A 17,701-nucleotide genomic window follows, 5' to 3' on the forward strand; every position below is an offset into this window, starting at 1 on the left:
AAATGAGCCCAGAAGAACTCTATTTTGTCTTTTTTTCCAATCCCCCTTCTCTCTCCCTTATCTTCCTTTCCCTTTCCTCTGCTCCAAGCTCCCTTTGCCACCCTTATTTTCTCTCCTTGTTTTCTTCATTTTTCTATTTAAGACACTGTTTCTAACACAGCCTGGCTCTGGCGATTTACCTAAGTCCACAGACATTCACCAGTCTACAGTTCCCTTGCTAAAGCCTCCTCTCCCCCTCGAAGAGCAAAGTCCAGCGGGTCAGCAAGCATTTAGAGCCCCTCCTCCCACTGACCTACTTCCACAGGATTTTGGAGTTTGCTTCCTGCCTGGAAAGAAATGGCTCTAGCCTGGAGAAATTTCCAGAAAGCCTTCTACCTGAAGACCTCTCTCAGAACCCTCCAGATGATGTGTCCGTCCTCGAGCTGTGAGTGGAAACCAGGGGACATGGGTTGGCAGAGGGTCAACAGAGGGGGAAAGCCTGGACTCTGGAGTCTGTTGCCTAGAATCGAAACCATGAGAGCTGGGTGACGAGTCGGGGGTTTAGAAATAAGCTTGTAACAGCTGACGGTTCTGAGCCTTTCTGACCCTGGCCTTTAATTTAAATCAGTATTTCATTATGATGCTCATTTGTCCTGAAATGAAATCAATGAATAATAAAATCTGGCAATGCACAGCTCATATTTTAAAACTGTCTATATCTACTTTGATATAAAGAAGAAATCAAAGGAAAATAAGTCAAAATAGGGTATTATATTCAATGGACAGATTTGTGGGATTCTTATTTTGAAAGACCATAGGCGTTCTCATGCATATCCACTGCACATATAGGAGGTAAGATTGCCAAACATACACACAAGACCGAGGGGAGGAGGGAGAGTGGGAGGGAGAGACAGAGAGAAATAACTGCACACTTGAGTTATTTTCCCACAAGCATCCAAGCCAGGACTAAACGAACCGGACGTCCCCTTCTGTTCATATTCTCCCCTCTCTGCAGCAGGAACAAGAAACTTGAGGAGATCTGAGGCACGCAGATGTAGGAATCTTCATAATTTATTTCCATATACCCATGATCTTCACAGGGCTGTGTTCCCTCCAACTTCACAATATACTCATTGATTTCCTTTCTAAACACATACGCTGAAACAGCCGTCGGTTTACATATTTATGTGCCATGGTGAAAACCTATGACTATGTGCTATAAATGGTATAGAGGACCCTTTTTCATCCTGCATTATGATCAATTTTGTTTTTCTCCATAGCTTTCCATTTTCTCCCCTTTCCTCTCCTGTTCCCACTTCCTCCAAATCTCACAATTTTGTAAGACAATGTGTACAATGTTTTTTAATGTGTGTGTGTGTGTATGCGTGTGCGTGTGTATTTGTGCAGGTGCATGTGGAGGTGCATACTTGTTCCTAGGTGTATGTGCACATCTGTGTGCATAATGTGGAGGCCAGAAGACAACCACAGATGTTGTTCTTCAGATGATGTCCAACTTGGTGTTTTTTGTTGTTGCTTATTTGTTTTTGGTTTTTTTGTTGGTGGTGGTTGTCATTTTGTTTTGTTTTTTGAGACAGGGCTTTTTATTGGTTGGGAGCTCACTGAGTAGGCTAAGGTTGACTAGCCAACAAGCCTCATGGATCCATCTGTCTATGCTTCACCAGCAATGAAAAGTGTGTACCCTAACACCCAACTTTTTTACATAAGTTCTGAGGCTCAAATTCTAGTCCTCATGCTTGCATGGTAAGCACTTTAATAACTATGCTATTTCCATAGCCCAATTCAGTCCTAACACTAAACAATATTTTTTTTCCATCTTTGGTTAAACTTGCAACTGAATCCTATTATATTGTCCCACACATGAGAAGACAAATTACAAAAAATAAATTATAAATGTGATCAGGGGTGAAAGAGTTGGTTCAGTAGTTAAGAATACTTGTTGCTATTTTTATAAAAGACCCAGGTTCAGTTGTCAGCATCCATGGCTGCTCATAACCATCTGTAACTTAAGTTCCAAGAGATCCAATCATTTATGCTCATCTCTGTGAGCACCAGATATGAACATGGGGCACAAACATATATCCAGGGAAAACATACACATAAAATAAGGAAACCTAGGGGGCTGGAGAGATGGCTCAAAGGTTAATTGTGCTGACTGCTCTTCCAAAGGTCCTGAGTTCAATTCCCAGGAACCACATGGTGGCTCACAGCCATCTGTAACGAGATCTGGTGCCCTCTTCTGGCCAGCAAGCATACAGACAGAACATTGTATACATAATAAATAAATAAATCTTTAAAAAAAAATAAGGAAACCAAAAATTAGAAAAAAATTCATGTAACAAAATTGACCTTAAATTTGTCTCAATAAACCAAAGTCCATACCAATGTAAAATATTCACTTCTACATCACATCCCTCTTTTCTTTTTAGAAAGATTTTGACTGTGATCATTAATCATTTATAATCAACCCCTTTTAAATGAAAACAAACATTTATAAGGAATATTTGGGAATTTGGTGAAGCTTTTTAGACTATTTCCTGCTTGTTGGGGCACTTTTAATCAGGTCTTTCATGTGGTATCCTGTGTGGTTGGTCCATCTCAAGATGTCATGGATGTTGGACCAACTGTGCCATCACTTCAAGGGGTCTTGTTTGATCAAACCATATTAGCCAGTAAGGAATTCACAGATTTCTATCCTCTGTGGAAAGAAAAGCAAAACTTCTTTTTTAAGTAACCTGTCCTTAGACTTATATTTTGAAGTCAAGATACCTTTAAAATACATGTTGATTTAGCTTAGCAGCCCACACAATGAGATGTTTCTCTCTAGTTGGCTCATTAAAATTCAAAAAATTCAAAAAAAACACCATAATATACATAACCCAGACTCTTTGTATATTTTCCATCTTTATGTGTTTTTTTACTCTATTTTTTATTTTTATTTTTTAGAAACAGGGTTTCTCTGTGTATATTTGACTGTCTGGATCTCATTCTGTAGACCAGGCTGGCTTTGAACTCAAAGAGATCTGCCTGCCTCTGTCTCCCAAATTCTGGGATTAGAGGAGTGTGCCACCATACCCAACTGCTCGGTTTCTTTTTTTTTTTTTAAAGACTTTCTTTGTCCTTTTTCTTTTCTCTCCCAAGCCTACATACATTTTTAAACACACTGTAAACTGCTTAGAGGTTTTTGTTTGTTTGCTTGCTTGCTTTTCTCATCTGAATCTGTCTTTATTGTATATCTTTATCTTTTTCTGACCACATGAATCTTTAATTTGCTAAGCAGTATGGCTAGGATTAATGCTGTGACTTTTGCTACTGGATCAACCACCCTCCTTGGCTTTTCGAGACTCTAGCTTAATTGCAGAGGTACTGACAGGAGCCACATTTTTTTTTTACCACAACTCTGGAGTTTCTAGGCCCATGCCAGCACCAGGAAGCATGCCACCAGCTGTTCATAAACACCATTTAAGTGTTTGGTGGCAGGACCTCTTTGAAGAGCTGCACAGTTTTTTCTACTAAGGCTGAGTCAAGAAGCTTTTCTTAAAGGAGCCACACCTCTGCTCACTGCCAGCAAACAGAGCCTACCAGAGACAAGACGGCTATCAAAAAGCTGCACTTGACTCTGTTCTTGTCTGTCTAGAATCCTTTTATATTTTTAAGCTTTCTCGGGCTTTATGTGGAAATTCTTGCCAAACATTTAGGCACCATTTGTAAGCAGAGACTGCATGTTCATTTCCTGGCTGCCCAGACCAAAATAATCACACAGAAACTATTTTAATTACAGCACTGTTTGGCCAATGGCTCAGGCATATTAATTAGCTTTTACATCTTAAATCAACACATTTATATTAATCTTTGTATCATCACAAGGCTGTGGTTTATTGGTAATATTCTGGCATCTTTCTTTTTTGGTAGCTACATGGCATCTCCTTAACTCTACCTACTCTCTCTATATATCTCTGTTCTGATTTCTTGCCTGGTTTTACTCTTCTAAGCCATTGGCCAAAACAGTGCTTCTCTACAGCCTCAATAACATTTGTTTATTGTTTTTGCTTAGCTTGCCTTTTGATACTAGCCAATTTGACTTAAGAGAGGTGATACCATATAGTCATTTCCAGATTAGAACCCTACATAGAGTTATATCAAGAAAACTATGGAGCAGTAATCTTACCACATAGCTTTTAATCCCTACTCTTACCTTCCAAATGCTCTTAAAGTCCCTTTGTCTACTTGCTTACCATGTACATATGTGTGTGCTTGTGTTTGTTCATCCTAATACACACATTGAACACTCTTCATGCATATGTAGTATGTGCAAAATATTCAAAGTTCTTGGGCACCTACCAAGTAAGTAGGTTCTAGTATTACAAACATAGTCACAATGAACAAGCAAAGCCCATCCTTGTATATCCCACAGATGAAACAGGAATGAACAGATAAACAACTAAAATATGAGAAAAGAATAAAGAAAAGGGATATAAAAAAGTAAAGTGGGGCATTTGGGTAAATAAAAAGTTTATATATTTTAAGTGTTTTGGGTATGTAAAACCATAAAGTAAGTAATAAATCTCCTACAATGCCTGAGCATTTACTGTGTGGAATTGGTCCATGCAAATTACTTAGCCTTACCCACCTTGATTCATATAGTCATTCTGGTCTAAAGATGCATATATAGTTATGGAAATAATTCATTTTCAATAAAGAGTAGAAATACATTTTTAAATATTTTTGTTCTTTGAAATTTCCATACATTTATTCAATATATATTAATCACATTCATGCACCATTACCTTAATCCCACCCCCCCAGATGACCCCACCACATTCTCCTCCAAAAACCTTTTTATTTTTTGTTGTTTTTAACAACATTGAGTCCAGTTAGTGCTATCCACATGTACATAGGAATGTGGCCATCCATTATGTCGTGAAAATCTTACTAGAGGCTTCTAATCAAAGAGTGATTCTCTCTCGTTTGGCAGCTATCAACTGCCAATATCTCCTCTAATTGAGGTGTAGCTTTGAGGAAATAACCTCCCCTACCTGTGCTGGAAATTTGGCTGGCTTTTTCTCGGGCAGGTCACAAGAGCAAGAGTGGAAAAAATATCTTAAAGCTGCGTCTTTTATATTAATTAAGATTCCAAACTTCATATCATTTTAACTTAGATGGTAATTGTGTGCCAATGTGCTGTTTTTGACACATTTTCTCTCACACAAAGGATAGGTGCACAGGAAAATACATAGGTGGTAAACAATGTCCATTACCCAATGAGAAATGTGCTCCCAAACATTCCACTCCTGGAAAGACTTCTCAATGAAAATGGATAAGTAAAATTATCCTGATTATCAGGATGCTTACTAGAACAGTAGGCTTATCTCAGAGAAGCCTGATCCGAAAAAGACTGTAAGGAACACCCACCAGTCCCCAAATCAAAGAGAGTTCTCACATGTGCACAATCAGTAGTGACTGCCTCTGTTTTACTTCAGCAAAAGACTAGGTTGAAAGGCCATGGCAGAAGGAAAGGAGTCCGAAACGATCCCCAGAAGGTAATAAATAGAACTGGGCGTGAGAAGAGAGCAAAGGTGATCCAGCAGGAGACGTGAATTCCAGAAGGAACCTTCTCACAATGGCCTTGCTGCTGAGAGGTGCACATCTAGCATTGGTTATCCTCTCAGCCCACGCAACAGGGCGGAGAAACGGGTGTGGTGGTGGCGTGGAGGATTGGGTAGTACAGAACAGACCACAGCATGGTTTTCCTGCTGGAGAAGAGCGAAAGAGGGACAAGGAGCCCAGCCCGCGGTGTGACAGCAGCCACTCCAGTGGAGAGAGAACAAACAAGAGAGAGAGAGAAAGAATAAATCGGAACATTTTCTTCTCTGTCCAGCCCTGGTCCCTTTCACCTCCAGATCTCAGTGTAGCATCAGAAGGCTTCCTTGGCAGGTAGCTTGTCAGCCTGTTGCTGCCTCAGTGCCTGGGTGCATGAAGGATAAGATCTCCCTTTCCTAACTCAGTGCCTATCCTGAATATCAGAACAGACAGGAAATGGGATGTGTGTACAAAGGGACCTAGATGATGCTCTGCGGAAAGAAGACACAAACCGTATTTGGATGAGTCACACCTCACGGAGTGCATTCTGCGTTGCCAAGTTCTCATAACACTCTATTTAACGTCAAGGGTGAAGACTGCTGATAAACACTCCTCCTTGGTAGGAAACTGACTTCAGGAGACAAAGGATTTTCTGAGAACTCTCAAATACCTGTAAAAGATTTATTTCTCTCACTGTCTTGCCCTATAGTTTTTTGGGGTTTTTTTGTTTGCTTGTTTGTTTGTTTGTTTGGTTGGTTGGTTGGTTGGTTGGTTGGTTGGTTGGTTGGTTGGTTTTTCAAGACAAGGTTTCTCTGTGTATCAGCCCTGTCTGTCCTGAACCTCATTTTGTAGACCATGCAGACCTCGAACTCACAGAGATCTGCCTGCCTCTGCCTCCTGAGTGCTGGGATTAAAGGCGTGCACCACCACTGGCCAGCTAGTTTTTCCCTTTTTAATACTGTGAATTTTGAAGAAAGAAAACAAAGCAATTTGTCTGCAGTAGAACTCTGAAAATTAGATAGCTGGAAACTTAAATCTAATTGCCCAGTTGGTCTTTATTATATGAGTGGCATTTTTCTCCAAATTCAATTCCATTTAATGTCTGGAGTCGTCTGTGTGAGATGAAGTGGGTGAAAATCAGAGCTGCCACCTGTGTTTAGTCTAAAAAGTCAATGTCAGATAAGTAAAACAACAAACAGACACATAGAAAATGCAAGTTCATAGGAACACCAATTCACAGAAGACTTGGAATTCAGCATCTTTAACCCAACCCTTCCCCCACCCAATCCTTATGCACACACATGCACACATTTATATATATGTGCCCATATACTAAAACCAATGAAAAACTTTATCAATGTCTGACTCTCACAGCACACTCAGTACAATGACTCTTTTACACAAGGAATGCATGCAGGTATTTCTGGAGACATATTGATTTCCATCTTTCTAAGAAATAAGGGATTTGATATATTTTTATCCATTGATTTTCATTATGACTTGTGAAGCTTGCTTCTTGACAGGGGTCATGTGTCAAGAAGCGTTCTCCGAGTATTATGTATTATGTAATTCGCTTATAGAATAATTTTTTCCTTCTTTTACTTTGCTTGATTGCCTCTCTGCCTTACTTTTTTACATCCTTATCTTCCTCTGTCTCCTTTTCCTTTTCTCTCTAATGTGTTCATGTATCTCCCTGAGAACCCTTGCTTCACCATTTATGTCCCCATCCCATTGCTGACGGAGTGAATGACTGAGTCCACCTTGACTGTTTAAAATCACAGCTTTTCTCTGTCAAGTCTTTTCCGTCATCCCTCTTCCTGTTCTCTCTCTCTCTCTTAATTCTTACATCTACGTAGTCAATGAACACTCAGCCTCCTCATTGGGCAACTCCAATTTTACAGATACAGAAGAACATAAGACCGCTGGAATAAAGGGATTTTGAATTCTCAGAAACACTCTTTTTTTTCTCTCCATTTCAGGAGAGTGACTAGCACAGAGATACACAATAAAAAGCTTTCAGAAGATGAAATTCTCAGAAAACTTAAAGCTGCCTTTTTCCTGTCATTCTTACGCATGGATAACCAAAAGCCACCTTACTTTTAAAAGAAGAGCAAATTCATGACATTAGTGATTGTTTGGAGCTGAAAAAAAATGAATGGGATTTTGAAAGAAAATATGTGCAGTTATTACATCTCTGCTTTGTTCAGAAACACATTGTTCATTGAGTTTCTCGAGACTGACTTCACAGCCACACAAACACCAGCATCTCCTCCATGCATTCAAAGATTCAAGCTATGCCAGAGGCTTTGCTTCCTCCGTTCTTTCCAACTATGAAGTTACCTGAAAACTGACCCCAAACCTTCCGAATGAGGAGCATTCTTTTCCAAGGGTTCTTATTAAGACTTTAACTATGCTCTCTAATGGCCTCTAACTACATTGTACCTTCCCACTTAGAGGGCAGATCAAAGTCTGTGCTGTTAAGAAAGGGTGAGCAGAGAAAGAATTCTAGACTGGGAGCCGACAGTTTGTAGTTTCATTCTTGTTCTCCTAACTAGCATGGGGAACTCGAACACCAAGGTGAACAGAACGCCTCTAGCTTCCACATAAGAATCTCAGTACCCCTTCCCAGTCTAGAAGGCTCCGCTAACTCTAAGCATTTAATGACTCTTCCTTCTCAACCTTTCTCCCTTTTCAACACACTTAGGTTGGTGGCCCTTTCCTCAGGAGAGGAAGGTGTCTGACAGATCTGTTTGCAGGTATTGGTACAGACCATCACCTAATGGCTATTTTTACTTGTTCCCTGCTAGAATAGTCAATGACAATGAATTTCATATACGGAGAGTCACCCAGGTTTCAGGCACTGGACCATGCAAAGGATTTCAGGCACTAAGCAACTCAGACCTTAGAAAACAATGTGGATGGACATCCACTGCAGGCTGCATTGCCATCTAATGATATGTATTTAGTCAATAAGAAGTAGGGTTGGCTTTAACTGAGTTCTCTGAGCTTGTGAGAGGGGCTTGTGGGGGAAAATGCTGCTTCCTTATCTTCCTTATCTTTTTGTACTAGATTTAATCATTTTTCCTCCAGAACATCCACTCTTAAGATACCCCAGTGTTAAAATCAAAACTAATTTGATTTTATTATATAAAATTGCCTAATTGATTTGGGTAACCATAAGTGATTGACACAAAGAGATCCTAACTCACTTCATTTCAGTAGGTGCTTCCTGGATATTTGGATCCAGGCTCACTCTTCATACAAAGCCCAGCATGCCGTCATGTGACTTCTCACCTGAGCCATACCAGGTAAGACTCGGGCTTCCGGAAAAGAAGAAAGATCTCCCTTGGAAGTCCCCAAGACTTCCAAAGTTGTTTCCCCAAAAAGAACCCACAGATTCCCCTGCTTTGTAAGTCAACAGCTTTATCCTAGATATTCTACTCTTTAAGTTTTAGGGAGTATCTAAAGCCTTATTACACTATTTACTAGCTATATATGAGTTGTTAAACATATGTGAGCCAGAAAGCACAAGCAAGGACAATTACAGGATGATACACAGAGGGAGATGGGGAGAAAGAGCACAGATGTGTTCATGTCACTCAAGTCGAGTGAACGTCCTAAGGTCCTCCCCACCAAAAAAAGTATAGCTGTTTTCCTGTTGTCAAATTAATAACAATTTCTCTCACTCTTTCTGTCTCCTTTCCCTCCTCTCTCTCTCACATACCCATCAGTCCTTTTATTCTTCATCATATTCTTTGGACCTAAATTTTAAAGTCAACAATCGGGAGCTCTCTGCAAAAAGAAAACATAGGCGTGATGGTTACTATTCTTTGGTGGAGTCTAAAATCACCTGAGAACGGCCCTCCTGTGGGCCTGGGGGAATTATCCCTCTAAGATTATCTGTGGTGGGGAAACCCCATCATAATTGTGAGTGGGAACTTCCCGTGAGCTTAGGGTATGGGACTGAATACAAAGGATAAAACTGACTGAACACATGCATCTGTTGTTCTATGACTTGGTTCTGGGTGGAATGGGACCAGCTCTGTCAATCTTCTACCACGATGACTTTCCTACATGGCAGACTGTAGCCTGAACCATGACCCAGGATGAACTCTCCTTAAGTTGCTTTCGTTTGTGTTTGTGTTTTTGTTTTTCTGGGATTTGGTTTTTTGAGACAGTGTCTCTCTATGCAGTCCTGGCTACTTTGAAACTCCCTATGTGAACCAGACGAGCCTTAAACTCCCAGAGGACACCAATCTCTGCCCTCTGGGTGCTGGGATTAAAGGTGTGAACTCCTCACATCCAGTCTTATGTTCCTTTTGACAGTTTTCTGTTACAGCAATGAGGAAAAAACTCTAAGATGTTCAGAGCAGTTTTATTATCTAAAACACAGTGGGCTAGGGAGCCAGCTTAGTGGATAAACTTTAGAGGGGGAAGTATAGGGCCTGAATTCAGATCCCAGTCACCACATAAAATTCTGTGCATGGCAGCAGAAGCTTATGATCACAATGAAACTGGGGAAACTGAGACAAGGTCCCTTGAGGCCTACCAGCTAGCTTCTTAGCAGAATCAGTGAGCTCCAGGTTCAGTGGGAGATCCTGTCACCAAAAACTAAGGCAAAGGGTATTGAAGAAGACACTCAGTGTTTACCATTGGCCTCCACACACATACACTATCTATGCACACAGTACACATGCCTGTGCATACACACACACACACACACACATACACACGCACACATACAAATATGTTCAGAGAGAGAAAGGGAACTTTGGTCTGAAGTTCAGTGATAAAGCACTGGCCTAGCATGTATAAAGTCCTGGATTCAATGGCCAACATCATCATCACCTCATTTATTTAGTTTTTTGTTTGTTTTGTTTTTGTTTGAGGCAGGGTTTCTCTATGTGGCCCTGGCTGTCCTGGAGCTCACAGAGGTCCACCTGCCTCTGCTTCTGAAGTGCTAGAATTAAATAAAGGTGTGTGCCACCATGGCCAGCATTTATTTGTTTGTTTTTTTTAATTTTCACAAACCTATAGCAGTCAAAGTGGCATCACTTTAGCCACTTATTTCCAAGGTTTTTTTATTTTCATGGTAAAATCAACTTGAAAACAAGGTTTTTTTTTGTTTTTTTGTTTTTTTTTATTGAGAGATGGGAATTCCAACTCTCGTCTTCATGTACACTTCGGGGGGAAAATCGTAAATAAAAGGAACACAATGATAATGTCACCTACTAAGCAGAAAAGATTTCAATTTTCCCAGGACAAACAGAATAAGGTGCCCATTTGTGCCGATACAGCAACAAGTCCTATGCTATGGTTGTGAAGGGGACTAGGCCCTGGTATATTGCAGATCTGGTCTTGATCCTGCAGGACCCAGGAATAAGAAAACCAATTTTAACTTGTCTACCTGTAGTCCCTTCCCTACAGCCGTGCTCTGGAGATTCATAAGAAGCACCTTTCTCCTGTGGAAACAGCATATTTCCAGAAGCCTCTGATGCTCCACCAGGGACACATGGAGTGGCTCTTCGATTCAGAGGGAAACAGATACCTGGACTTCTTCTCTGGGATTGTAACTGTTAGCGTCGGTCACTGTCACCCGTGAGTATCCTTAAATCCGGGGGTGGGGCGGTTGCACTCCAGAAAAACTAGACAATGATCATTCATGTCACTTGGAACCCTTGAGTTATATATCGTGACTTTAAATTATGTATGTTACAGTCTGTGCTGACACGGACCTACATATTTTCCTCAGTTAGGAAAAACAAACAAACAAACAAACAAACTTGATCCTGTCCTTTTTTTCTTTCTAATGGAAGCTTTGATCATTCCCTCTGCACACACAGCATGGCAGGTACCATGTGACTCTCTGTCTCTCCATGTGTTTCTTGAAGGAGAAAACCTCCCAAAGACAGTGAGTGAGTGAGTGAGTGAGTGAGTGAGTGAGTGAGTGAGTGAGTGACAGGCTGAGGGAAGGGACAAGTGGCAGGCTGCTGTCAGGCAAACAGAGAGGCAGGTCCAGGGTAGTAGGAACCATAAGAAGTAACTGCTGAATCTATAATGGATCATCTTTGCGGACTCTGGGAGGTTGGTGGGGATGCTACTGTAACAGAGAGATGCAGCACTGGCTGGACGTTAACTTAGAAATGCGTGAAATAAAGCTGAGATTGTCTGAAGCCTTGACCAGCTCTCCCACACACATGCTCATCCTCTGGATTGGTGTGCGGCCATTGCATTTTTTGTTACTCTATTATAGTTGTGTGATGCTTTTTCAAGTGTTTTTAACTGAAAGAGGACGACCTCACTTTCCCCTCCTTTTCCACCTCCCAGCTCGTCCCAAATACCCTCCCCTCGAACCTTTTCCACTCTCCACCCACTCTCAAATTGATAGCCTCTTTTTCTTGATTATGTTTGTTAGGTAGACATGTGTGTGCACAAATATATATGAATACAACCTGCTTACTTCGTTTTGTTGTTTCTGTGTACAAAGTTTCAGGACTGACCACTCGGCATTGGTCATTGATGAGTAAGGGGCTCATCCCTGGAAGAGGCTAATACTCCTTCCCCCTGCAGTCAAGGGTTGCCTATAGTTCTTTTTCTAGGGATGGAACCCAGTGACATTTTTCCCCCTTCATATTGCCATTGTTCTGGTCTTGGTTTTGCAGCCATTTCTAAGCTAGGCGGTTTTACAGCTGACTTACAGTTTTCTGGCTCTTAGACTCTTTCTGCCCCATCTTTTGCAGTGCTTCCTGAGCTGTGGAGGGTCCATTCTCTCTTGCCCTTAAGAATTTGGTGAATAAACTTAGTGTTTACACATATATAATAATGTATGTATAATAGTAGTATGAGTATATAACATGCATATGTATTATATATAAGCATATACACACATACAAAATATTATGGAAAAAGTACAGACAAAATCATTTGAATGGGTTGAGGTCTCTCAATCAAAGCAAGGGCCAAGAGGTCTCTACTGCAACTAACAGGAGGCGAGACATGACTTGGGCCCCATGCGCAACCTTCTCTTTCTCTACTTCCTACTCTTTCCCTCTTCTTTTTTCAGCAGGTGTAAGTCCCAAGCATCCAAGCTAAATTTCAGAAACCCCTTACAATGGAGTACAAATAGTCATGAAAGCAGAGAACAGTGTGAGCAGAATCCTCAAAACACTGACCATGTCCCTGGCAGTAGACAGCTCTTCCTCACACTCTTGACCTTTGTACAGCTTCTTATGACCTTGACTTTGGGCATTCCGGTTCTGTCTTTATCTCTGTCCCTCTTCTTCTCTCTGCTTCTTTCCTCTCACCGACACCTCCTGCCATGTTTATTCTGTTATATTTTCAACAGCTTTATCCAATTTGATATCTTCAGCCTTGGTACCTCACCAAAATACAGTAATAAGTTGATATATGCAGAAAGGGTGCCCCACATTTCCTCAATTCTATGCAGAATCTCCCATCCCAACATATGCTAAGACTAACTCTGTCTTTTCCCCAAAGCCGATCTTTTTGATACTCACATAGTCACTTATTCAAGACACCCATGTGGACCATCTGCTGGAGAGCTGATGCATCTCTCAGTTATTCCTGGAATTTGCCCAGCATTTGAGGCAAGAAAGTCAAAGCTGCCCTTGAATTTTCCTCTTTTCCATTTCCTGCAGCCAACCTGATGCCATAGATCCAAAACGTCCACCAAAAACTTCCCAATCCTAGGGGTTCCTCTTCCCACAGTTCTCATTAGCACAAGTGTTTTCAGAGTTCTTCCTCTGCTCTCCAGAGGAAGGCCACCTTGCCCACCCAGCCGGCCACCACATCACTAGTAATCTGTGTCCCCTCCATTCTATGTGTCATGTGACTCTCTGATTTATTTCTATCAGCAATGCTGTTGTCAAAGATCTCATCTCTTCAAAAAGGACACTTCAGAATTTTCTTAAGTGAGATTTGTGGAATGATAACCACAGGAGTTGTTCCTTGGAAAAAAGTTCCAGGAAAAGATAAGAATATGACATCCTATGACGTCCCCCCCCCCCTTCCCTTCTTCGAGAACAGTCATATGCCAAGCAAAGGCTCTAGCAAGTCCCACAGTAGAGGAATTTGTTTAGTCTGGTATTTCTCAAATTATTCAACCACTGGGTTAATTTTTAGGTGTAGCAGATATTAATAGCAAACAGAATTGGTGTGAATCGAACACCAGCCCCTGCTGCCATTTAGATCAAGTTCGAACACCTTTCCCCATCTTCCCAAAGCCTTCTTATTCGGGCCCCACATGGTTACCTGGCTTTAGTTGCTACTTGCCTTCATTATGAGCCTTCTGATATGAAAGGCTAGACTGATTCTTTAAAGAATGACTCTTCAACATTACAAAATGCTCGTCACCACGGATCACGGCTCCCGTGAATCCTGCCTCCTGAAACTGTTGAAGAAGCAGCCAAGGGTCCAGATTCAATGACCCAGGGGAGAGGACAAGCCTGCTGGTGCTGTACACTTGACTGGTTGTGTGTTTCTCCAGGAAGGTAACTGCAGTGGCTCAAAAGCAGATGAACCGCCTATGGCATACAAGCTCTGTCTTCTTCCACCCTCCAATGCATGAATACGCAGAGAAACTTTCAGCGCTTCTTCCTGAGCCTCTTAAGGTAGAGTGTTCGGTGCTCCCAGCTCACAATGATGGTGACTTGGGAGCCCAAGGTATTTGGTCTGGGCATTGAAAGTCTGCCATGGCGAGCAGATAGCCATACCTAAAAGCTGCTGATGCAACAATCCAATGTTCACATGTGTCCCCCGGAGTTTCCTCTCCGTGGTCACCTCCTTATACCTTTCCAGAAGTCTTTTATTAGGGATCCCAATCCTCCAGATGCTCTTCAGTGTTGCCAAGAGATTTTCTTCTCTGTGTTCCACATTGTTTCTGAAAAGTTATTTTCCTTTGTTCTCTTATAAAAAGTGAGGCCATTCCGTATAAATAACATTTGTCTAAAATGCACTTAGACGTTTTAACTGAATGAGATATTTTTTTCTGAATCTGAAGTGAATTAAAGTTGACACTGAATTGACATCTAAAGATGTTGGCAAGATTTAAATGCAGGCATTAAGTGAGTATATAAGTGTGTGTGTGTGTGTGTGTGTGTGTGCGTGCGTGCGTGCGTGTGTGTGTGTGTGTGTGTGTGTGTAAGACCCAAATTAGTGTTCAATACATGGCTTTAGTTATTATTTTACCCTATCATCTCAATACTCCATTTACTATGCTACGCATATCAGAAAGAAATTTGGACTGGCCATCCCTGTTCAGATCCAGATCTTCATGGCGGAGCACAAATGGGCAGTTGGAGAAGCCATGAATGCATGCCTCCTTGGTTCCGCCTGGAGGAGCTGCCCCTCTTCAGTTCTTCCCCTTGTTTTGCTCAGACCGAGCTGCATTTTGTTTCCACGGTCACACAGTAAACTGAGATAAACCCTTGGGGTTTCCAGGTTGCGACTCTGCCTCATGCTCACCTTCAGAACTAAAAGGAATGAGCTAGGTGCAGGAACCAAAAGACCTCATTTATGGATATTGTCTGCCCCTGACCACTGTGAGCCTCTCAGAAAGTCTTCCCCCTTTTCCATTTTGTAGCTCATCAATTAAAGCTAATAAAAGCACAGCTTTTCACAAATGAGTCAACCTCTTAGCCAATTTTATTAGCACTCAACAGCTGTTTAAAGAAAAACTGTAGAATTTATGAAGTAGTTAAAAGGGAAAAGTGATCGGAAGCTGACCTGAAGGGAACCTAAAAAGTACTAACTTATGCGTCTTTCTTTCCCCATCAGGTCATTTTCTTGGTGAACAGTGGATCGGAAGCCAACGACCTAGCCATGGTGATGGCCAGAGCATACTCAAATCACACAGACATCGTTTCTTTCAGGTAACCACATTGTAGAGCATCCCAGCAACACTGACTTATCTCAGCACTAAATGTGCATCTTTAAATTGTAGCACAGAAGAGGACAGTTTTCTCAGTATTCTTACAATGTCCAGTTTGAGGGCAGGTTCAAGCCAGTGAATCTGATGACTAGATAAATTTCATCTAAATTGGCCTTATAAACTCTTGATGAATATGTTATGCTGCAGGAGCTCCCAATACCCTTTAAGAGGCCACACCCAAATGGGCTGGTATCTTAAAGGCTATTGGCTGAAGGAACAGAAGGAGCTTAAGCAGCAATGTTATCATTTAAAATAACAGAAAAGTATGTTCCTAGTTTGCAGCCTTGGCTCGTTTATTGAGTCTTATAAAATTTATATAAAAGATATGAATAGCAGAGTAAAAAATAAGAAATGAAGAAAGAAGTTAGTCCTGTGTTAAATCCATTTCAGGATGATTTTTGTCTAAATTCAGCTATTTATGTCATAACATAATACTACAGATTCCATATGAAGCACACATGTATTTTATAAGCCTAAAGAAACATTTTCTGTCAAATAAATTTGGCAATAACACAGTGATTGTGTTTTACCCAAATCACCTCCCAGAACACACACCCAAGACAAGTATTGATCAATTTGAAGAAGAATTTGGTATCCACTCTGCCTCCTTTCTCATGATCACTCTTGAAAATAAAATTTGGAGCTCCTTGAAGGATGATTTTGATTTAGAGATCTTCTGAATTGTTTAGGATGACTTTGTGCTAAGAATGGGTGTTTTATGCTCGAAGGAAACCGAAACTGTTTCCAATGTGCTGAATAAGGTCACAGTACTCACATAAAGAGAGCAGCACTCCCCGGTGATATTGAGCGGCATTTTCGTCACGGGAATAAATATTTGTCTTCCTAGGGTGCTTTGAAGATGAGTATGATTGAACATGTGATCTCTGGCGCGCAACTTTAAAAAAAAGATCAGTCTCATTATTTCAGAGTGACAGATTCAAAATTAAGAGTCCTTGCCAGTCTCCCAAATCATTTTCACAGTTTCAGATCTGTGAGATCAGTGAATGCATCCGCGTACCATAAATTGATGGAGTCTTAAAAGGTGTCAGATGCGAATGTCTGCATTGTTCTAGTCCCTCCCATATCTTTCATATTTTTTTTCTTTTGAAGCAGGTAAAAGACCAAAGAGAAATAAACTTGACCTCATTCTCCCATTTCTCCCCTCAGCGGAGCCTATCACGGATGCAGTCCCTATACCCTCGGCTTGACAAATGTAGGGAGCTACAAGGTGGATTTCCCCAGTGGGATGGGCTGCCGATCAGTAAGTTCTGAGACTTCCGTCTTGTTCCACTATAAACTGCTGGGATCACTGGATAATTGATCCTTTCTTACTGATATCGGAATTAGAAACTAATATAAAGCATGACATTAGCCAAGATCTCAATTTTACTTTAAAAAAAAAAAAAACAAAGGCCAATTGAAGAAAATGTTGCTTAGAAATGCCCTAAGAGTCTGAGTAATAGATAATGATAGAACTTTACATTTTATTTCGCTCATTATGTACAATCTAGAGACTCAAGCATCTTAGAAACTTGCGCACACAGAGTATCTATCAAGTCATCCCTGTCCTGACTTTCTGTCCTTGCAAGCCAAGTCCATCTTTTCCAGCATCAGAACCAGATACCTACTTATCCTCATTCCTTATTAAACCCTCATCCGCTAACCCTTTGAAAGAGTTGCTTCTGAACTAACATCAAAATTAATTTTCTTTAAATAGTGGTCACATAAGTAATTTCTAAGAAAAATGTCTCTTCAAAAAAGATTGCATTTTTATCGTTAACGAGAAAGGAATGAAGAAGGCGTCTCAATACCAAATTAAGAAGCCCACTTGCCTTAGCTGCCACTACACAATCTTCAAATTGGCTATTTTGTGAATGTTTTGCTAAAATCCTTCTTTTGTGATGTGCAGACAATGTGCCCAGATGTTTTCCGTGGCCCTTGGGGAGGAAGCTACTGCCGAGATTCCCCCGTGCAAACAGTTAGGAAATGCAGCTGCACTCCAGGTTGGAATGGGCAGGGAGGGAGGGTGGAGACGAATGCTGGGAGGGGTGAGGGATTTGGAGAAGGGGAAAACAAGCAAATTCGGGAAATTGGGAAAGGGAAAAGTTGAAAGAAACAAAATGAGAAAATACTGAGTGACCCTCCCTCAGTGACTCAGCGCTTCGCATGCCCACT

General features: G+C 41.1%; 1 protein-coding gene across 2 annotated transcripts in view; it reads left to right on the top strand.

The window, feature by feature from the left end:
- Positions 1–264: 264 nt before the first annotated feature.
- The window catches only part of Agxt2 (alanine--glyoxylate aminotransferase 2), a 40,053-nt gene continuing 22,616 nt past the window's right edge, over positions 265–17,701 (top strand). The window contains exons 1-7 of one of the 2 annotated variants that reach the window (XM_048429424.3): positions 265–424; positions 8,797–8,885; positions 10,991–11,175; positions 14,084–14,207; positions 15,373–15,467; positions 16,694–16,787; positions 17,436–17,529. In XM_048429424.3, coding sequence (XP_048285381.3) covers positions 337–424; positions 8,797–8,885; positions 10,991–11,175; positions 14,084–14,207; positions 15,373–15,467; positions 16,694–16,787; positions 17,436–17,529 — 769 coding nt within the window. In that variant the 5' untranslated portion in view covers positions 265–336. The remainder of the gene's footprint in view (positions 425–8,796; positions 8,886–10,990; positions 11,176–14,083; positions 14,208–15,372; positions 15,468–16,693; positions 16,788–17,435; positions 17,530–17,701) is intronic. The other variant, XM_048429432.3, reaches the window with a different exon arrangement.

Source organism: Myodes glareolus, chromosome 15 (genome assembly GCF_982192425.1).
Source record: "Myodes glareolus chromosome 15, mMyoGla1.1, whole genome shotgun sequence".
In the NCBI taxonomy this organism is placed as follows: domain Eukaryota; kingdom Metazoa; phylum Chordata; class Mammalia; order Rodentia; family Cricetidae; genus Myodes; species Myodes glareolus.